Source organism: Fukomys damarensis, unplaced genomic scaffold (genome assembly GCF_012274545.1).
Source record: "Fukomys damarensis isolate Sample0158 unplaced genomic scaffold, DMR_v1.0_HiC HiC_scaffold_3, whole genome shotgun sequence".
Classification (NCBI taxonomy): domain Eukaryota; kingdom Metazoa; phylum Chordata; class Mammalia; order Rodentia; family Bathyergidae; genus Fukomys; species Fukomys damarensis.
In genome coordinates, this window is record NW_022900915.1 from 9,005,307 (window position 1) to 9,027,394 (window position 22,088).

At 54.4% G+C, this 22,088-nt stretch overlaps 1 protein-coding gene across 1 annotated transcript in view; it reads left to right on the plus strand.

Moving 5' to 3' along the window:
• Positions 1-22,088, plus strand: part of Il17b (interleukin 17B) — a 31,779-nt gene that overhangs the window by 9,000 nt on the left and 691 nt on the right. The window contains exons 2-4 of the mRNA XM_033766680.1: positions 17,891-17,966; positions 20,047-20,336; positions 21,929-22,088. Of these exons, the coding sequence (XP_033622571.1) occupies positions 17,891-17,966; positions 20,047-20,336; positions 21,929-22,088 (526 nt within the window). The remainder of the gene's footprint in view (positions 1-17,890; positions 17,967-20,046; positions 20,337-21,928) is intronic.

A 22,088-nucleotide genomic window follows, 5' to 3' on the forward strand; every position in this document is an offset into this window, starting at 1 on the left:
CTGCTCTGCCTTTTACCTTATAAGAGCTGAAGAGGCGAGCCTGATGCTGGGAAGAGGCGGGTGCAGAGTCCTCCCGGGGTCCCCCATTGGCCAGGGAGCCCAGCACGTGACCACCTCGCCTTGACCTGCCCCTAGTGCCGAATGTTGCTTTTACCCCCTAAGGAAGGAGTGGTTGACAATTTTCATATTTCTTCTAAATTTGGAGATTTCAGACAATGCTGGGAGGCTTGGCCCCGGCCGGCAGAGGCCCATGTGGAAGTCATTAAGCTGTAGGAGGGGGCAGGGGGAGAGAGGGAGGCAAGGAGAAGAGGAGGAGGAAGAGGTGGGGGACGAGCTCTGAGGGCTGCCAGTTGTCAGCCTGGGAACACGAGCAAACTCCCTGGGAGAAAGCTATGTGTGAGAATCTCCTTCCTTTCCTGGTTCCCCAGTCCCAGGACGGAAGTGAGAGTTCTGAGATTTTCTTGGAATCTCCAGTGAGGAAGGCACCAGTCACGGGGTCCTGGGGATGATGGGAACAGCAGGACAGGAGAGACCATGGGGAAGTAAGTCTGTTCTTCAGAAATCTGGGGCCTTGGATGGCCATCCTTATCACTGCAGAGGAGGCCCAACCCCACCCCCAGGTTGCCATAGACAGGGCAGGGGCTGGGATCATGGATGCCCTGCTGCAGGCTCTTGTTCCCTGAAGAGTGACCATCTCTCACCATAGCAGCCTTTCTTATTATGCTTTGGCCACCTTGACCTCCTATAGATGTCTTAGCTTTTTTGTTGTTGTTGTATTTCTGCCTCAGGGCCTTTGCATATGCACATGCTTTCTGTCCAAAATGCCCTCTTTCTAGAGTGAATCATGGCCAACTCTTTCCCCTGCTCCTGTTCCCGGTTCAACTGTCACTGTGGGCAGAGGCTCCCCGCCCCCCTCTTCACATTCCTGTTCACCACACCCGCTGCTCGCCTGACAGGACTCGGCACGAATTGCTCACCCTACATGCTTGCTGGTCTAGTTCCTTACTGCCCATCTCTTCCATGAGAACCTGGCTCCCTGGACAGGATTTACATCTCCAGGCTTCCCACAGGGCCTATAAAGAATGGTGCAGCAGCAGCCACATGCTAAGGAGCTGCTCCTCTGAGGCTCACAGAGCTCCTCCCAGTGGCCGGACATGCCTTGCACCAAAGGTGTGGAGCCAGACACCTGCCCAGGCCTTAAGAGGCCCCATCCAGCCAGGCCTGGTGGTGCATGCCCGGTATCCCAGACCCCTGGGAGCCTGAGGCAAGAGGGGATCGTGTTTGAAGATAAAACAGGGCTGGTGCTGGCCCTGGGTTCAATCCCCAGTACCCACCCCCCAAGAATTGTGGTAGAAGAGCGCAATGCACAGCAGACTTGTCGTTAACATTATCCCCTTCTTTCCTGAGCCCCAAAGACAGATTCCGTACACGTGCACAACCCTGGGGCACTAGTGAAAGGACAGGAGGCTCGTAACCCCCCACTTCCTGCTTCCCAGTTCTATACTCGGAAGTGCCACTGAAACAGCCCAGGGCACAGGTGCAGTGAGCCCAGCAGAACCACCGCGGAGATCCCGCTGCGCGGACGGAAGCCGCTTATGCCCATATCTCAACATCCACACCCAAGACGCTTCATCGTGACAGGCGCAAGCTGTGGAGAGACCCAAGAGCCCCCGCCTGGAGGACTCGTCAGCTCCGTCTGGGACTCAGGGGCTCAGGTAGGAGAGGTCAAGGCAAAGGACTGAAGAGACCTGCAGGTCCCAGGAGGTCAGAAGAGAGGTGTCCCCCACACCAAAATATCCCCAGAGGATGACTAAATGGCAGCCTTTCAGGACTCAGTGTCCGTAAGTTTGTCTCGAACGCTTCAGAAGCAGTTTCTCTTTCTGTCTGTGCGGTCACTTGGGATTTCTGAGCACCTTACATCTGTGAGTCACGCTGGGAAGGGGCTTTTCCTTCCAGACTGTGGAGAAGCAGCCCATTTGTGGGGGCAGACAGGACCTCAGCCTTAGCCTGTGTGAGCAGGGATTCCTGGAGGTAAGGGGAGACTCGTTAGGATGCAGGCGGGAGAGTGTGTTTGCCTTGGAGAGTTCTGTGTCCTCGAAGGTGGCAGTCAAGGGAAGAAGGAACCGTTCAGGAAGGTGAGGGGAGCTGGAGGAGAAGAGACAGCGCCTCCACCTCTCTGCAGGGTAACCGGACCTCCAGGTAGCCAGGCATGGTGGCACACGCCTGTCATCCCAGAAACTTGGGAGGCTGAGGCAGGAGAACTGCAGGTTTGAGGTCAACCTAAGGGATTAAGTAAGATACTGTCTCAAAATAACTAAAAAGGGCTGGGAATGGAGTTCATTGGTACAGCAACCCTGTGTTCAATCCCCATCCAATACCCCCTTAGAAACAGCTCCAAATGGTAGAGTCGGAGCCTTCAGGAAGGTGGGCTCCACGCCCAGCCTGCGTAGGAATGACTGAGTCTGGGGAGACACACAGGGAGAAATGGGCCCAGGGGCTGTCTTGGTGAAGTGGCGGGTCATGCAGGCAGAGGCCTTCTATCCCTGAGAAGCCATAAATGTTACCTCACACCACATGTTCTGTCCCCTGTCTGTAGCCGGACTTCCTACCAATTCTATCCAAAGACACAGCGCAGAGCTGATCAGCTGGTAAACAATTATGTATCGGACCAGGCCACAATCCTTGTGTTAAAAATTAAACTCAGCATATTCTTTGCAATGAGCACAAAACGTGTTGATGAAGTTTGAACTTGGGAGGTGAATTCATGAATGATTACTGATGCCGCTCTTACAATGACTTGCCTTGTGAACCAACCAATCTCTCAGAAGCAGCAATGCCCCCGAAAGCTGTCCACAGCATATTATTGAGAGTTGTATTTTTAAAAGCAAAGGATATGTCACGTTATCCTGCTGGCATAAAAGGAAGTGTCTGTGTGGGGTGGGGGAAGTAGGCATACAACAGTTGCCCTGCTGGAGGATGGATTTGTGTTTTTTCTCTCTCCCTTAGTTTGCTGTCCAGACAAGCCAGGGCAGAAAGCCACCATGCTCTGCCCGGAGCTAGAATTCTCTGGGAAAGCTGGGCAGCATGAGTTGCTTTTTGTCCTGGGAGAAGATGTAACAAACCTTTGTGCGGCTTTCCAGGGAGACACAGCTGGGGATTCGGAGCGAACAGTGGTGCAGCCCAAGTCCTCCCCAGTCTATGTGACAGTCCGGTGGGCAGTGCTGGCGGAAGTGGGAAAGGCTCAGCTTGAAGGGCCCTGCGATTGCCTTATAGCCTTTCTTTGTTCTGGGGGATACTGGCTCCCACCCCTGTGGACGTTTCTGGAGTTGTGAGCTTGACCCACAACTTGGGATATTGTGACGATGAGTGATTGTCGCTCCCGCCTTCCCACCGCAGTTAACACCTTAATATAGGACCAGGTGGGACTGGACACCGCTCCCCACCGAGACCAGTAATGACCAGGACCCTGGAGTGAAGAGGGAGGTAGTGAGGATCAGGGAGAGGACGGCTGGGCTGGGCCTGTCCCTTCCTGCTGTTACCAGCGCATGGCCCGTGGGCATGTGAACCTTCAGGACCAACTGGGCCACAGTAATGGCACCTGAACTGTGCAAAGGAAGGCCTCAGTGACACATGTGGGTGTGCATGCAATTGCGCGCGCGCGCGCGCGTGTGTGTGTGTGTGTGTGTGTGTGTGTGTGTATAAATTGCAATTTGAGAAATACGTGGAGGAATGTTCTACAAAATAAGAACGCAGGTTGGTGTCTCCAGGTGATGGGAATTTGGGAGATCTGGATTTCTTTCACGTTACGGTTTGTATCTAGATATCCCAAGAGCCTCCGGAACTCACAGGTGGGGCCTTTGGAAGCTAATAGGATCATGAGGGCTTACAGCTGACCTGCTGCTGTTGGGAGGTGGGGTGTGGTCGGACAGGTGGGTCACGGGCCTGCAGGCCTGGCCTGGAAGGGTCTCTCTCCCTTCCGGGCCCCTCCAGAGTCCTCTTCACTTCCTGTGGGTCATCCTTGAGCAGCTCTCCTCTGCCGTTCCCCTTGGCCAGGCCGCCCTGCCGTGGAGCCACTAGGCTATGCACTGAAACCTCTACAAACTGTGAGCCGGAATAAACCTTTCCTGCTCTCATTTGTTGGTGCTGGGTATTGTGTCTGAGCAATGAGGAAAGTGACTAAGACACTTCATTATAGTTTTCTGTATTTGATTTCCCCCAATTCCTATCAGCCATTTTTTTTTATTAGCAAGAAAAATGTCAAGATCGCCTTTAAAAAGGCACACAGTGCCTGACAGCTTACTTTGTGTTAGAACTTAGTAGCGTGTAAAACTGAAAGTGTAAAGTAGTGTTCCACGTGTGATGATGTGGTAGCAGCCAGGGTCTGGTTGTAGGAAGCAAACCGTTCCTGCTCATGGAACAGAACAGGAATTTAGTGCTTACCTCACTGGGAGGATGGAGACGCCAGGTCTGGGCAGGACTCTTGGGGATGACTCGGATAACACTACACAGAGTTGTTCTGCGGGGACAGATGCCACCTCTACTGCCATCAGAAGGTGGTGGGCGAAGGTGAGTTTCATGTGTCAACTTGACTAGGCTAAGGGACGCCCAGATAAGCACTGTTTCTGGTTGTCTCTGAGAGTGCTTCTGCAAGCAATTGGTGTGCCCCTGAGGACACTGAGGAAAGACCCTCCCTCAGCTAATCCATGAAGGGCTTGAATGAAGCAACACTACGGAGGAACAGCAAAGTCCTTCTCTCTGGTAGTTATTTACTTATTTACAGTACCAGGGTCCAACCCAGGGGCACTCTACCACTGAGCTATGTCCTTGGCCATTTTTATTATTTTGAGACAAAGTCTTGCTACCTTGCCCAGCAGGGCCTTGAATTGGTGACCCTTCTGCCTTAGCCTCCCAGGTAGCTAGAATTACAGGCATGCACCACCCCACCCTGACCTCCTGTTCTCGAGCTGGGACATCTACCTTATGCCCTCCGATGTCAGAGCTCCCGATTATTTGGCCTTTGGCCTCCAGGACTCACATCAGTGGCCCCCCTGGCTCTCGGCCTTTGAACACGCTGAGTCACGTTAGCAGCTGTCCTGGGTCTCCACTTCAGGTGGCAGATGGTGGGACTTCCTGACCCCTAACACCACACGACCGATTCCCACAACACATCTCCCCTCTATACCTGCATTTACCCTCTTGGTTCTGTTTGCCTGCAGAACTGACTGATTCGCAGTGGGCTTGGGGAGGGCAGGGGCTCCACTGCCAACTCTTAAGAACACATTGCTGTCTCCAAGACCAGGGCCTGCCTCTGCCACGACTGCCTCTTGACACCCACAGAGCCAGCAACTTGGTCCTTTTAGCCAGCTAGGGCTGCCACAGCAGGAATGTGTCGTCTCTGGTTCTGGAGAGTGGCTGCCCAAGGTCAACGTGTGGGCAAGGAGGTTTCCTAAGGCTGTGAAGAAAGAATCTGGTCTGTACCTCTTCCCTAGCCCTTGAGGGGTTTGCAGGAAATCTCTGGTATCATCGGCCTGAAGATGCACCCCTCCAGTCTTTGTTTCGTGTTCACATGGTCTCCACCCTCTGTGCGTCTGTCTCCAGATTTCCCCTTTTTAAGGACAACAGTCATAGTGGATTAGGGACCCACTCTACACTAGTATGACTTCACCCTAACTAATGACATCTGCAGAGGCCTATTTCCAAATAAGGTCAAATTTTGAGGTTCTGGGGATTAAGGCTTCAACACATGAATTTGCAGGGATGGACAGTACTCATCCCTGAGCATGGGGCTGGAGCATCACTGTGGTGAAACTCACATGGTGGTGCTTGCAGCAGCTCCAACAAAGTAGCAGGAAAAGGGCCTTCCTCCTGAGCCTTGGGAAGTCTGGGATATGTAGTTTTGACTAGTGAGACTCCGTAGTAAAGAAGGCACTCTTGAAGCAAGTTAGAAAGGATGTCAAACCAAATCTCCAACTTAAACCCAGTACCCTGTACCTACCACCTTACCCCTGGTCATTTAACAGCAGCAAGATTTCACACCACTGAACACATGGGCCAAGGGTACTAGAAACAACACTGTCCTCAGGAACCAAGAGGTAGGGCTGGGTCCCTGGTGCAGTGATAACCAGTTCCTTCTGCCAGTGTCCTGCTGCCTCTGTTTTGCTTGTGTGACTGTCGTGTGCACATACAATCAAACCCAGTAGTCTCTACATCACATGATAAATGGTAAGAAGGAACTAAAGAAGGAGGCCAAGCTCTCCACCCTGCTGTGTCACTGACGTGCTGTGTGGCAGGGACCCCTAAGATCCCACGTGTGACAGGGTCATTACTCTGCCCACTTGGTGGAGCCTAGGCAGGGGCCTGAGGACCACAGAGGAGGGATCACACTGCAAACGTCTCCTCTCCCCATTGCTAGGTCACTGGTTAAGGGCCCAGGCTGTGCGAACTGCTCTTTTAAACAAACATGTCTGAGTCTCTGCTATATATACAGACAGTCCTGTGCTCTGCACCACGGTGGATATAAAGGGAGGTCAGGCCACTTCTAATACAATCAAAGGAAGGAATATAATATGCTGGATCCATCAATTCTCTTTTATTGAAGAGAAATGGAAACTCAAGTGTTTATGGGTTTGAAACAAAAAGGAATTCATTAACCCATGGGACTAAAAAGTTCATGGGTAGATTGAGTCTTTTCTTTTTGTTTTGTTTTTTGCTTTTTGAGACAGGATCTCACTAGGTAGTTGAGACTGACCTAGAACTCACTATGTAGCCAGGCCGGTCTTGAACTCACAGCGATCCTCCTGCCTCAGCCTCCCAAGTGCTGGAATTACAGGCATGCGCCACCACGCCTGGCTGGTAGATTGAGTTTTAGGCATGGCTAAATCCAGGGACTCAGTGTTCTTGGAATCTGTCTCTCTCTGAGATTTAAAGGCAAAAGAAACAAAAGAAGAGGGAAGAGAGGGAAAGAGAGAGGAAGAGAGATGTCCTCTACAGACAACTGTGTTGTAAGGAAGCCAGCATTCTGTGACATGAGAGGTCTCAGAAAAGCACAAATGATTTCAGAAGAGGGAGGAATTAATGTACGCCTGCATTTGTTCATTTGCTCATCCAGGTCTTAAGCACTGAAGTCCTCTCCTCGGTGTCCCTCTCACTGAGGACAGCTACTCCAGAGATACAGACAGCGAGCTCCACTGGCTGTTGGAGAAAGGCAGGCAGAAAGCCAGTGACTGCTTTGTGCAGCGTCACAGGGGTGCACAGAGCATCCTGCGAGCTCGTTTTCTGCCAGGAGCCTGAGGACTCCCTTCTTGGAAGCAGGTCTTGGAAGCAGGGAAGGGCATTTGAAAACAAAGGAAACAGTGTGAGCAGAAACCCAGAAACTGACTGTCCAGGTGACGCTAGGGACACGGTTTCCCCAAGCTGGGCTTCAGCTTTCCCATTTGTATAATAACAGGGTTGGATATCTTGCTAGTGAGGAAGGGAAGGGAAAAACAGCCTCCCCCACCTCCCTCCCTCCCTCCCTCTCTCTCTCTCTCTCTCTCTCTCTCTCTCTCACACACACACACACACACACAAAAGTCCATGCTGACTCAGGAATGGCCAGGCCAGAGTTTGGAGTTTCCTTGAGTGGTGGGAGCCTGGGATGAGCTTGTCTTACAGCCCTGACCACGTGGCTTTATATTAACTTGGCCTTCACCATCTTGGTGTGGGGGAGGCTTGGAAAATCCTCTGCACCCCACCTTGGCTGCAGGAGGCTGGGGCCCTTCACCGTCACCCCTCCAGTGCCCACCCCTGATGTTGTTAGATAAGGAACACAACTACAGTGACAGGCATGGACCTGGAGCCAGGACCTCACCCATTTTCTCCCAGGGAGAGGGGTCACTAATCGTGACTGCTGCTGTAGGAGGGTTCAATTTGACATGGATGACAAGAGCAAAGGGATGATTATTTCACCTTCGTGCTGTGGAACAGATCCACACCCTTGCCCCACATACGAAAAGGTTATGCTAACAGAGAGGAGATGATTTCCAACAGAGAGCAACCTGAGCAGTGGGATTAGAGAAAATCATTTCAATACATCCTTCCAGGGTTTGGCTTGAGCCACCTCAGCTTGTCCACCTCTCCCCTGTGCTGCAGAGGCACCCTGCCTGCCTCAAGGCCCCACCCTTGCCCACATCTTCTATCTGACACTCCTCAGGGCTGCCGGCTGACTCCAGGCCTTTGTAAACCACCCAGGACTATTAAACAAATCCTATAATTAGAAGCCAGGTCTCTTAAATGAAGTGAAAAATGTAACTTTACCCTCTGTTTGTTCCTGGATGCTCAAATCATGTCCCATGACCCAGAGAGGCTGTGACCTTGGATCTCCAAGAAGCCTTAATAAGGTAATGTTTATAAGGCTCTTGACTTTACGACTGTGCTAGAGTACAATTCTTAAATGAGGACAAGCCATAACTCCAAGGTGATCCCCTCCTCCTGCATCCCAGTGTGGAAGTATGGTGTCCCCTTAGTGACAGGGAAGAGCCCCAAGCAGGTCCCAACTCTGCCACTGAATAGCTGTGTGACATTGCATCTGTGTCCGTCCTTCTCTGGACTTCTATGGGAGGAGCTGGGCATGGTTCTAAAAGTCTCTTCCGACTCTGACATCCTATAGTTGATTTATGTATCTACCACTGAGTTTTAGCCCAAGAAAGGATTCTTTTTTCAAATTCCATCTTTCTTCTTTGGACTCCTCAAAAGAACTTGAAAATGAAACTGCATAAATCTGCTCTGGGGTCGCAAAGACAGATAAGCCATTTTCTGCCTCAAGTTTTCACCTCTAAGCCCTCTCTGATGACAAATGAATTTTTAAAAAAATGAAGATGGCTAATGAGGGAAAAAGTGACAATTCCTTAACTATTGCAAGGAATAAAACTGGTAGAATTGCGAGAGCCCAGGTTGTGACATAAGCACACGGCAGCACCGCTAGCAGGCATGCCGCCATGCTGACGTCCAACATTTGACGTTCTTCGCATTGACGTCCCACCCCCTGACGTCACAGAGCTCGTTCTGGGAGCCGGGCTCATTTCACAGATTGAGAAGCAGACAAAGAAGTAAAAGAGGGACTGCGGATGTCGCTTAGTGGCAGAAAGGTTGCCTGTCATGTGAAGATCATGGGTTCCATCCCCAGCACCATAAAATAAACAAACCAGAACAGAAAGAAAAACAGAACGTCGCACAAGGAAAAGGACAAAGGGCCTTAAAGCTCGACTGTGTGGAGGATATACCTTGCTCAAAGTGAGCCTGCTGTGCGATGGCGCTGTGTGTGAGCTGGAGTCACTGTATGCTCAAGTGAGCTGTTCCTGGGCTCAGCACTGATGGTCTGGGCCTCCCGAGCTCACCTGAGACACCTCTGGTTGTCATGCCTGGTCGTGCCTGGCCATCTCCCTCATGGAAACATACCTGCCGCAGTTGTACTAGCTATGCAACCAAAACAGAGGGCTTGATTAAGCTCCTTCCCTTGGAATCCCAGTGCCTGACAAATAGGGACTGTACAGTATTTAATGGGGAGTAGAGGGCTGGGAAGCTTAAGGCCTCACATGGGCAGGGCAATTTCTGGGGAGAATATTGGAAGGGAGGTGATCTAGGGGCCTAACTTCCCTAGGAAGTCCGATGACCATGAAGAAGCTCCACCCACTCTTACAGGACAGGGAAGGGACCCACATCCTCTAGCACTGTGGGACCAGACCCTCTGTGTCGGTGAGAGGGTGACCCTAACCCTGTCTCAGGGCCCTGCTACTTGGGGTCGGGGCAGTAACCTCAGCCATCTCACGCTCATGGGCTGGATCTTGATGGTGAAGTGACGAGCCCACGGGCATATGGAGTCTGAGCAATGCCAAGGAACCACGAGTCTGCTAACCCTGCAAAATCTTCAAAAGGAAAGAATTTGCTCAAAGGAAGCTTGTGGTTGGAGCAGATTCCAGGACCCATTCTTACTTCTGCAGATCTGACCATGTGTGTGCTTGTAGCAGTGAGTGTCATGCTGAAGTGCCTGCCACTGTGTCCTGGAGCGATTCCTAGGGGCAGAGTGTGTGCTGCCCACCTGTACCAGGCAGGACATGTGGCACAGGCGATAAGGACACCTTTCGGGGCTGTGCTGCCCTGTATTTGGGGGCTGCTGCTTGCACTGTTCTGCCCACCTTGATTGATACTGCTTGCTGTGGGTTAGGGGAGGAGCTTTGCTCTGGATATTATCAGCCGATTTGTAATCAGCAGAATGAAGAACAGGGACATTTGAAACAATGAATATGAGACCAAGGAGCATTTAAGAAAAGCATTACAGAGAAGCCAACAAAATGACCCGATAGTCCTGGGGAGTGATTCTCGAGTGTGACTGTCAGAGCTGACTAGGTTGGCGTTGAGAGGTTGAAACAAGACTCGAGGGAGGGCCGGGGATTTAGTTCAGTGGTGTCGCTGCCTGCCTCGCAAGTGCAAGGTCCTGAGTTCAATCCCCGGGAATCTCCTATGGAACACAAAAATTTTTTTAAAACATAGCTGTGTGATACACTGAGGGCCAAACAATCCCTGTTTTTTTCCCAAGAGTATAGTACAGGGGAGCAGGAGACCAGGGTCAGCCTGACCCCTGCGTTCTCCCCAGAGCTGACTCAGAAAGTGTGTTCCTCTGGCATGAAGCCCTCTCCCCGGGCACATTTCCCTCTACGTGGACGCGCACAGAGCGCGCAGTGGTGGCAGGAAGGCTCCTGCCTGGCCTTCGGCCCTCTACAGACACTGCCTAGTGGTGCGACACTCACCTTCCACAGCCACCAGTTCTAACGCTCATTCCTTTCCCTGAACTGGGGCAAAAGTTGGGCTAGCTGGTGGCCAAAGTGACCGCGAGCACCAGACTTATGCCAAGCTCTGTCCCCCTTTTTCCTCACCGTGGTGACAATGGGCAGGTGATTCCCATCCTCTGGCCTCTTGCCTCCTGTGGAAAATCTTTGTGTTCATATGGCTCGATCCAGGGAGTGAACAGAGTCACGGATGTGGGGTTTTCAAACCGTGGACCTCAAAGCACCTCTCAGCCTATCACCCTTGTCACCAGGCCACCGTTATCAGCCTCTGCCTTGGCCCGCAGCATTCTCCTGCCTCTCCAGCCACAAAGCTGCCTTCTAACACCGCGGTGATTAGTGAGGCTTCCTTCTTGGGAACTAGACTTTGGAAGTGGCCCCTTCTTCCTCTTTCCTCACAGTGTTTATGGGAACTGACCTTCCAATGGAAATTTGGCAAGTTTTCACGTTCTGGAGACATTGTACCTTCCTCCACATGCCCCGCGGGCCGAGGTCACAGGCTTCCCAGAAGACCCAGCAGTTCCCACGGATGCGGGGGTTGCAGGAGACAGAGAGGAGAGGGTGCTCAGAGCCGCTGAGGCACAGGCTGGTCCTGAAGTACTGCCATCGTCATATCCACCACCCTCCACTGGAATCTAAGCTTAGAGTCTTAGATGTCCCCGCAGGCCTGGAACAGCAAGGGCACAACTGGGCATTCAATACACACTTCTTAAGGGAAGCGAATGGACCTTGGAGAGCCCTCGAGGCCCCTCAGTGCCAACAGGCCGATGCCTTGAAGGTCACAGCTCACAGACCCCGACAGAGCCCGGGGAGAGACATGGAGACCACCTCCGGGGGCAGCCGCTCAACCTTGTCTCCCACAGGTCCAGGTCACAGGGGCAAGCCTTACACGGAGGCCACATCGGGATTCACGGTGGCCCCAAGAGTCTGAGTGGCTTATGGGGTCAGGAGGACAGGGACAGAGGCCTTGACTGCAGCCGGTAAAGCTGCGTGCGCGAGGGTGGTGTCGTGTGTCTCAGAGTTGCGCTGGCCCTACAACGGCCGGCAGCAGGGCATCCTTCAGCAAGCTCTGCGCTGCTCATACTTCCCCAGGCTCCCTGTCTGGGGTAGGACAGGCTCACGGCCTGCATGGCTTCTCAAAACAACAACCAAACAGGGCACATATCCAAGACACCGTCCACAACACGGACAGACAAGCGCTGTCTGAGCTGGTAGTAACTGCAGCCTGTATCCAAGACCGACTCCGACGAGTCCCGACGCCCAACCCCATGCTTAGGCAGCAGGCACCAAACCCCATGGTGAGGAGCCTGTGAGGAGCCGGCTCCTGCCACTGCTCCGCCCAGCGCCCAGAGTCCTGTCAGCAGCAGGATACCCCAGCCCTCTCCTTCCCACACTGCACCGCGTGGCCTGGCTGAATTCCTCCACCAAGTCTCTGCTCTGGGGCCTGAAGGGGACATTTCTCAGGCTGTCCACCCCCTTTCCCTCCTTCTGCTGGAGGGCGGGGCCTCTGACCCCAAATAGACGCTGAGCTACCCAGTAAGAGGAGGGGCTGACAGCTTTGGGGGAAAAGTCAGAATTCTGGATCTTGTAAATCCAGATGTCCTATAAACTCTGACCAGAGCATAAACATCCCCTGGGACCGGGGAAGGGGGGCTGTGTGGGTGGGCGGAGTGGGGGTCAGCTGTTTATTCCACGTCCCCCACCAGCTCCTTGCCCCAGGTCTGGGCAAGTGAAGGCACGCAGCCCCACAGGGGCCAAAGCCTGGGCAGAAGGTCCAGACCTCCCAACACTGGAAGGGAGCTATTTTGTGCAGTACTGGGGATTGAATCCAGGGCCTCCACACTGAGCTACATTCTCAGCTTCCTCAGCTTACCTCTCCTTTTATTTATTTATTTTTTAGATAGGGTCTCACTGTTGTTCACGTTGAACTTAAACTCACTATGTAGCCTGGGAAGGCCTTGTACTTGTGGCAATCCTCCTGCCTCAGCCTCCCAGTTGCTGGGACTATAGGCGTGCACCACCACATCTGTCCTTCTTTTTCTTTTTTTGTTTTTTTGAGACAGTGTCTCACTATATAGTTCAGGCTGGCCTTAAATTTGCAATGATCCTCCTGCCTCAGCCTCCCAAGTACTGGGATCACAAGTAGGCACCACCAGGCCCTATTCTCTCTCCCTTCCCCGACACCATCTGAAATAAGGTCTTGCTAAATTGCTTGGGCTGGGCTTGAAATGTAGATTCTCCTGCTGCTCAGTTTCCCAGAATGCTGGGATTACAGATGTGCATCACCACACTCAGCTTGGAAGGAAACTTAAAACTCAAGCAGGACATCTCCTTCCTCATCTTGCGCACCACCACAGTGTCCCAACCAGTCCTCCAGGCTCTGCTGAGATGCCTAGGCCAATAGGGACCTCAGTCCTTTGCAGCGCAATCTGCTCTACTGGCAACTAGCTCTAGCATCCAGAAAGTTCTAGAACTGACTAGAATGGTTCTGCGTCACCTGATTGTGCCTAGTCAAGCGATGTGTATGACAGCATAAGAAATAGCAGGGCCATCCCTGAGCACCCGCCCTGAGTAGCACTGTGGGAGTTTGGCCTCGCCCGCATGCCCACCTCGAGGCCTAGGCTCAGGCAGGTGAGGTCACTTGCCCAAGGTGACCGAGCTGCTGCGCTAGGGGTCAGGTCACTCAGGTTCAGTCTGTCCTTTAAATATTAGTCTAAACTGGCTCTTCACAAGAATCAGAAAACAAAAATAGCACACCCACCCACAAAAACACCACTTAACAAACAGGCACACACCGAGCCAAACCAAGTTACAAAGAAAACAGCCCAAACTGGCCAAATTTTAAGTGCTTGCTGTAGGGAAGGCATCAGCACAGACCCTTCAGTGGGTCCTACACTTGTAAAGGCTGGAGGAGGCACCTCCCTGTCTCTCTTGGTCTGGGGGGATGAGTGCTAACAAGGACCTAGGTACGGTGTGGAATCACTCGGCAACCCAGAAGAACAAAGTTGGTGTCTTTAGACTGGAGTCTGGCAGAGGATGATCTCGGCACCCCCTCAGACAGCGCCCGACTCCCACTTCCTGGACTTCCAGGGACGCAGGCACTGGCACCTGGCCTGGGCAGGGGCTCACGATGATACGACAGCCCCTCCGCATGTCCTAGGGGCCGCCCCTTCACCCAGGCCTTTCCCTTTTTTGAGAACCGGGAGCTTGCTAGTTGGGACTGTTCCCACCAACAATGTTCCCATCCAGGGAGCTTAAAATAGTCCCTCTTGGCTGGGGCTCTGCAGTGAGCAGTGAGGCAGGCATTTGTGCAAATATGGTCCTGGGAGAAGAATTTCTGCCCAGGAGAGGGGTGGCGCACGTGGAGGAGCCAGGGTGGGGGGAGGGCTGCATCCAGCAAAGGCGCCTGCCAGCTTCCTGCCGCTTCTCTCTGCTTTTCCTGGTCCATCTGCACAAGGTTTCAGACCAAGTCCCTTGTGGCCTGTGGGCCCGGCTGAGGCTCCCAGGTGGGCTCACTGAACGGGGGACTCTGCATTGTTTCACTGGTTCTAGCCTCCTCCCGATCTCTTAAGGCCATTCCTACCTAGGAGCATCCCCAAAAGCCCAACTCAAAACCTCTTTTAGGACTAGCAATGACAACTGCAGTAACCATCCACTGAGCTCTCCACTTTTGCCAAGCACTGTGTTAAGAGAATGCATTCGTCTGTCTCATCTTTTTTGAGCCTCACCATAATTGATAGCTGAGTTTTACTAGCTCTGCTGGGCAGAAGGAGCTAAAGGCTCAGAAAAGTCAAGCGGCTTTCCCAAGCCCGCAAGGCTGTGACGACACAGAGACAGGACTAAGACTCTTGGGAATCCCAGGAACCTGAGTTTACTCTGCGGGTCTGCGGCTCCTCCTCTGGGCCCTTGCTGCTCTGGCCACCCAGCCGCCATCACAGCTACTACTACAGTTGGTTTGATCCAGTGTATCAGGTATTCGCCGTGCACTTGCCAAGCACCAGATACGTTGGGGTAGTGGTGCCCACAGCCAGGAGCCCTCGTGGCCCCTGTGAACTCCAGTTTGGACTGGCAGGCCCAGTCGTTTGAGGATGTTGGCAAGGCCGCGGCATCCTCCTGTCCTTGCTCCATGCAGGGTGGGGTGCTCCTTGAAGTGAAGGTTCGCATATGAAGGAGAGTGCGGGACCTGGTAGTTAGGCTCGAGGTTAGCAGCAGCTTCATCATTACGAACTTATTTTCAGAGAACCGTAGTGCCCAGGTGTCACGTGCCTAGGGCTTGGTGCACAGTAGGGGGACCAGGCCCTCATTTCACACTGGTAGGCTGTGTACTGGGCCCTGGTCTGCATCCATCGCAGGGTCCCTCCTCAAGTGGGGCGACGGCACAGGCCGGACCTCAGTCCTGTAGGCTTCGCCGCGCTCCTCGCCGCTGTCTGGCTTCCCGCGGGCGCCACCTGCTGGCGAACAGGGCACTGCTTCCCCTGGGCCTCAGCTGTGGCCTTCAGCGCAGATCAGGCCGACCTGCCAACTCTCCTTCATCCGCCGCTCTTCCTCCACGCTGACCGTCACCCCCTGTGCAGGGACCCAAGGACCCTAGCCTCACACACACAGCCCCCGGAATCCCTACCTCCCGGGCCTCCCTCTCAGGCCTGGCACTGACCTCACGGGTCCGTGCTTACCGGTTTACTCAGGAGGTCCCTAAGGGAAGAGGACTCTCCAGTGGCTGCAGATGCCCAGGCTGGAGGGAAGGGCCCCTTCCTGGCCTGGGACATTCAGGAGTGAGAAATCCAAGGGTGGCCACTGGCACCTGCCTTGGAGCTCTCTGTGCTTCCCTGTTGGGAGGGGCCTCGCTCTCTCAGCCTGGCTCCTTGGCCCCCTCCAGACCAGCCAGTAGGCCTAGGCTGGCCAGGGCTGTTGGTGTAAACCCGAAGCGGGTGGCAGTGCGAAGAACTGGGAGACTTGATCTGTTCCCACCTCTGGCACAAATGTGCTAAAGGAGCTCGGGCAGGGTCCCTGCCTCTCTTGGCCTTTAGCCTCCTTTAGTAAAACAGGTGGAGGGAGTGGGCTACACAAGGGGTGAGGACCCCTGTAGCTGCCAGGCTGGGTTTGGGTTGAAATGCGGATTCCTGGGACTCCGAGGCTGAGACCCTGGAACCACTGTCAGGAGCTGGAGAGGCCAAGGCATTCTGGTTTGAGGAGGAAGAAGTCAGGGGTGTATGTGGCAACAGGTCAGGAGCCTGGTAGCTTCAGGGGTCCTGAGGAGTGGAGGAGCGCCTGCACCCTAGCTCTCACTTTCTGTGGATATGGGGAGAGGTCACCTGGCTGCAGGGGGTGTAGCAAAAAGCCACCAAAGAACACCACCAGGTTGCCCCCACTTGCCCCTCAGAGGAAGGTGGTGGAGGGGCAGGGACGCCGGGGCTGGGGGTGGGGGCCCTTCTTCCCCAAGGAGGTATTTTTGAGTCCCCCTCCCTCTGGAGTTTCCAGCGACAGAACACAGTCCTGTCTCGTATTTGACCAAATATGGTGGTATCTCTCGAGGAGCTCGGGCCCCAGCCAGCTTCTCAGCTATGCTGTGGAGACCTGCCCTGGGCAGATTAATCTTGTGACACTCAGGAGCGCTCGCGCCCTGCGCTCTTCCCTTCACCAATTCCTGTAAATGGCCAGGACTAGCCCTGAGCGAGACAGAGCAGTGCTGCCTGTGAACAGGGGCCTCCGGTTGGCCTCACACTCCCCACTCCCGCCTCCCTGGGTGGACTCGCGCCTGCTCACGTCCAGCTGCTCCCTGGAGGTGAGAGACCGTGGCCAGCATGAGAGTCCAGGCCGCGTGGACCCCGGGGTTACTTGAGCTCATGAAGTTGTGGCGGAGTCTGGAAAGACTGGAACTCTCTCAGCCAGGCGGGTGGGCGTGACGGGTGGAGAGGGCCGCTGGCTGACTGATGAGAACCAATCTACTGCCAATGCAAATCAGAATGGCTACTGTTTGTAATCATAAGTATAAAATAATTGCATCATAGTTTTTATAATAAACAGCAAAGTATTTGTTGAGCACTTATTATGTGTCAGGCACCATGCCAGCTACTTAACGTGAGTTATCTCCTTTACTCCTTCTAGCAGCCTTGAGAAGTAGATGAAATGGTTACTCCCACTCTAGAGATGTGGGACGCAGGGCTCAGAAAGACTTCAGCAGCAATGCGCTGGTGATTGTCTATTCGTGGGCACAGCTCCCATTTTACAGAGAGGGAAACAGGCTGAAAGAGAAGGAAGGTCACAAGCAGCCACCAGGGCCAGGCGCTGGGAGGGGACACCTTGTATACACAGGAGAGCATGGGGCCATGAGATCTTCGTGTATCTGTGGGTCAGCTGGTGTGATGTTCACAGCTTCACAGCAAGCTGGCTTTGTGCAGGAAATCTCCCAAGACAAACAGCATGGGGCGGCAGATGGAGTTCTGGGTGGGAACAAGGCACCACCCCTAGCTGCACAGACGACATGTGTTTAAACCTCAGTTTCCCATCTGTGCAATAGTGGGGCAGGCAGAGCTGGGAATGCCTGAGGCTGTTTCCCTGGGAGATAGGGCCTGTGTCCTGGCCTTGGCCCACACCCTCTCCTGACCGACCAACCGCCCAGCCCTCCTCCACCCTCACCCTGGCTATCCCCAAAGCAAACGAAGCTGATTGTCTTAGCTGGCCCTGCGGGTGCTGGCCAGCCGACCAGCCGCAGGCCACAGGCGGAGGTGCCACCAGCCATCCCTGGCTATCCCCAAAGCAAACGAAGCTGATTGTCTTAGCTGGCCCTGCGGGTGCTGGCCAGCCGACCAGCCGCAGGCCACAGGCGGAGGTGCCACCAGCCAGGGCCCGCCAGACACACAGGGCATTGTCCCTTGGTCAACAGCCCCTGGGCACCTCAGCCCAGCTCCTGGCCTGCCCACATAGCCCTCGCCGCCTGCCTGTGCACTAGGCCCGGCCAGCTGGGGCCCAAGCCTCCTGGCTGATGACGAGCCCACCCACCCGCTCCCCCGGCAGCCCCCTGGCAGCTATAATTGCTTCGCTCCATCCTGTCACTGCCATTCTCTCCACAGCGGCATCTGGGGTCCCAGGCGGCAGCAGCTGCAGGCCGACCGCCGGCGAGGCGGGATGGACTGGCCACACAACCTGGTACGTGGCGTCCCTGCCCCCACCCTGTCGGCCTCAATGCTGTAGCATTTCTGTCCTATTGATTAATGCCTGCCTCTGTTTGGGTTGGAGGCTGCAGAGGCGAGTTCCCTGTCTTCTCCTCTAGGACTAGAGAGGAACAGAGACCCGTCTCACAGCCCGCAGCCATGGCCAGTAGCTTGGGCCCTGGACTGGGGCTCAGCCGTCCACACTGAAGCTCTTTCAGGAAGAGGCATCTGGGGAGATCCTGGCAAGCTCAGAGACCAGGGTTTTTCCAGGCTGCCTCCTAGTCCCCGGGGCAGGCTGTGTGACCTTGGGCAAGTCCTTCTGTTTCTGGTTCTCTTCTGGCAAGTTTGGGGAGGGGCTGAGTTTCCTCTGGGTTTCTCTGAGTAGAGAGCCAGGGTTTAAGAGCAGCATATAAAGCTGGGCATGGTGATGTGCACGCCAGCAATCCCAGCACCCTGCTTGGGTTGCATGATGAGTTCAAGGCCAACTGAACTACATGGCGAGACCCTGTCTCAAAACAAAACAAAACAAAAAAACCCCAAAAAACTGGCATGTGAGAAGCTCTGGTGAGAGAGCCCATTGTCAGGCAGATTTTTTTTTTTTTTGCGCCAGAATCTAGGACCAAAAAGGGCAGATTTAGCAACCTGAATCGCTCATAGATTTGTGCCAAGAGGAGCCGTGCAGGAGCTTGTTCCTCAGGGTCCAGGCTTGCCGGGAAGCCTGGATCAGTCAGGCCTTGTGGGCTGTAGGCTGAGGGATTCCGGGAAGGTGTGGGCCTGGCTAGATGCAGCTAGGAGGTAAGACTTACCCGGAAGTTAGTCTGTCTGCCAGCTCTGGCTCCTCTTTCCCTGGGCTCCTGGGGAGTCATCTCTCTATGAGAACTACAGGCTTTCTTGGTGTGCAGTGCCCGGGGAAGGGGTGGCCATTTGTCGGTTGGAAGAGAGGCCCAGAAATGGAGCCCCACGGGGAGCTGGGGACCTGCCTGGTTCTCCCTGCTCAGCCCACGCTCCCTTCTCCCCGCGCCCCTTTCAGCCTCACCCTTTCCTTTCACCAAAGCTTGTGATGGACCCAAACCTCCTCCCTGTTTCCCTCGCTTGGAAGACACCTATATACCCCATACCCTGTCTGCCTCCCTCTTATCCTACAAGCCTCACCTGTCATGTCCCCATGGCAGAAAAGCTTGGCTACACCGCTGCCTGGCACAGGCTAAGCAGGAGCCCAGCTCTTCTCCTGCCACCCCTGCATGGGCCCATCCCTGTGCTCCTCACTAGAGCCGTTTCCCTACTGCACTGTCAGCTACACAGGGCTGGATGGTGGCGGCCACCCCTCTGTGTGCTCACAGCAGGCCGAAGCGGTCGGGGTAAGACAGTGTGAAAACTGACCCAATCAGTGCCCTCCGGGAGCCTGCTTGGTAGGGGACAGAGGTACAGAAGACTTACTTGTGAAAAGGGGAGATGCCGGGCATTCAGGGCGCAGGGGTAAGGAGCACCCAGGACAGCCCAGAGCATCCCCGAGGCAGTGACCTTAGAGCCAACGCAGGAGTACAAAGTGAGAGAGGAGGCAGAGGCCTATGCTGTGCCCGAGGCAGGAGAGCAAGTGACTGGGAGAAGGCTGAAGGGCGAGGGAGAAGGGAGGGCCTGGGACACCTCCAAGGGCAGTGTGAACGCTGTGAAGCGAAGGTGGTGCTGTCACCTTTGTCTTTTAAACAGTTGCTCTGGCCTCGGTGTGGAACACTGAGTGCAAGACCCAGAGGCAGTCTGGGAAGAGAAGCAGGAGGCAGCAGATCTGTCAGTGTCAGAGGGTGGAGCAGTGCCGCAGAGGGAGCAAGTGGCAGAAAGGGGTTAGGAGATGCCCTACTTCTAGGACTCCAAGATGAGCTCGACGTGAAGGGAGGAAGAGGAAATTGTCCCTGGTACCCACCTCAGAGCGGTTCACAGGAAGTGATCGGGGCAGGCTGGGTGCGGCTGCTGAGGGTGGCCCCTGCGGAGCCCCGCCCTCTTCCTTCTCCTCCCTGGACCCCACGCCCTGGCCCAGAGCCTTGGCTGTCCTACCTCTGACCAGTGCTCTTTTCTCCCAGATGTTCTTTCTCGCCATTTCCATCTTCCTGGGGCTGGGCCAGCCCAGGAGCCCCAAAGGCAAGAGGAAGGGGCAAGGGCGGCCTGGGACCTTGGCCCCAGGGCCTCACCAGGTGCCCTTGGACCTGGTGTCTCGGGTGAAGCCCTATGCTCGCTTGGAGGAGTACGAGAGGAACCTGGGTGAGGTGGTGGCACAGCTGAGGAACAGCTCGGAGCCAGCTGTGAGGAAGTGTGAGGTCAACCTACAGCTGTGGCTGTCCAACAGGAGGAGCCTATCTCCTTGGGGATACAGGTAGGCTGGCCTTCCTGCGGTCCCTGTCTCCCGGACAGGCAACACCCTGGATTCAGGAGTCTCAGTTCCTGAGTTTGAATCCTGACTCTGTCTCTTACGGGCTGTGAGGCTTTGGGCTAGTTGATGAGCCTTTCTGAGTCTCGGTTTACCCAACTGTAAATGGAGGTGACGGTGGTACCTTCTTCACAGGCTAGTTTAAAAAGTATCTCTATGCACAGCACTCCCTTGATTATTCCAGAAGTCCCAGCTTAAACGCATGTGAGGCCTTCCCCAAATGTTACTCTGTGTAGCAGTGTGGTTACTTCTTAGTCACAGCTCTTCATGAGACATTGTTGGGCGAGGTGATGTATCTCCCATGCTCAGACAGGGACCCTCCTAATGCCTGCATCAAAGTCACCTGAGTCCTCATGCCTCACCCGGTCAGTCCTCCAGGCTGATGCCCAGAACACGGTGTCACTGTAACTGCACATGATTCAGATGCACAGTGGAGTTTTGGCTTGAGAATCGATCCTGTGGCCCTGGAAGACAAAAGCAGAGTCTTACTTTGATTCCAGTTCCACTTCCTAGCTCAGTGCCTGGTACCCAGAGGTGTATAAATAAGTGTTGAAATGTGCTCACTCACTGACCCAGGCCAAAGATCTTCCAGCCAAACAGCTTACATCTGGAGACCTTAAAGTCGCACCGTTGACTAGAATGTTCTGCAAGGGTGTAAAAAGTCTACTGGCCTCAGGTCGCAACTGCGCAATTGAAATGGGTCTACCGAGAAGGGAGAACTAAATTTTGATGAAATTAAAGTTAGCACTGGGGCCAGTGGCTACTATGTTGCAGCTCAAAGCCTTGAATTCCGAGCATCAGTAAGGATAGGTAACAGTCCAGCTTCCCACACTTTCATGTGTGAGTGTATTGCTGGGACTCTGTAGAAACGCTTGCCGCTGGCTGTGGTTCAGAAGGTTCTGCCTGTCCCACAAGCTCCCAAGTATGATAAGGGTGCTGATGTGGCAGACTTCTAGGGTGTGGGTCACCCACCCTCCTCCCCATTTAACAGAAGAGGAAGCCAAGGCCCAGGGAGGTAAGGTCACAGAGCAAGCTCCTGTGTGCTAGGTGCACTGGGACCGAGCACATTTCTTTTGTTCACAGGGAGCAACTAAAGTTTAGGGCAGGACCGCTCACACACTGAGTGTGTAAAAGTACCTAGTAAATGAGTGCACTTCGCAGACCAAATCGTAATCAAACCAGGTCCCTGGGCTCCTCTTGCAGTGTACTGTAAGCTTCAATAGGCTTGCATTTTATTTCTACAGATTAAGTTTCCCTCAAATATCAAAATAGGACCAGGGAACAGAGGGAGGCTTTAGGCCTCTCTGCGGTGCCCACAGGACTCTGGTGCTGGGATGGGCATCTTACTGGGTGGGAAAAGAAAGCTGGCACTGACTGGCGACCCTCAGCCGGGAAAACCCCGGGGCACAGGACTTGCCTAAGGCTGTCTCCAGCCGTGCTGCGGGAAGCCCAGCTCTTGGGAGGCTGCAGAAGAAGAGGGCGCCCTGCTCTTTCCCGCCCAGTTTCACCACGCGCCCTCTCCCGCTCGCTCCCCGCAGCATCAATCACGACCCCAGCCGCATCCCCGAGGACCTGCCCGAGGCACGGTGCCTGTGTCTGGGCTGCGTGAACCCCTTCACCATGCAGGAGGACCGCAGCATGGTGAGCGTGCCGGTGTTCAGCCAGGTGCCCGTGCGCCGCCGCCTCTGCCCGCCGCCA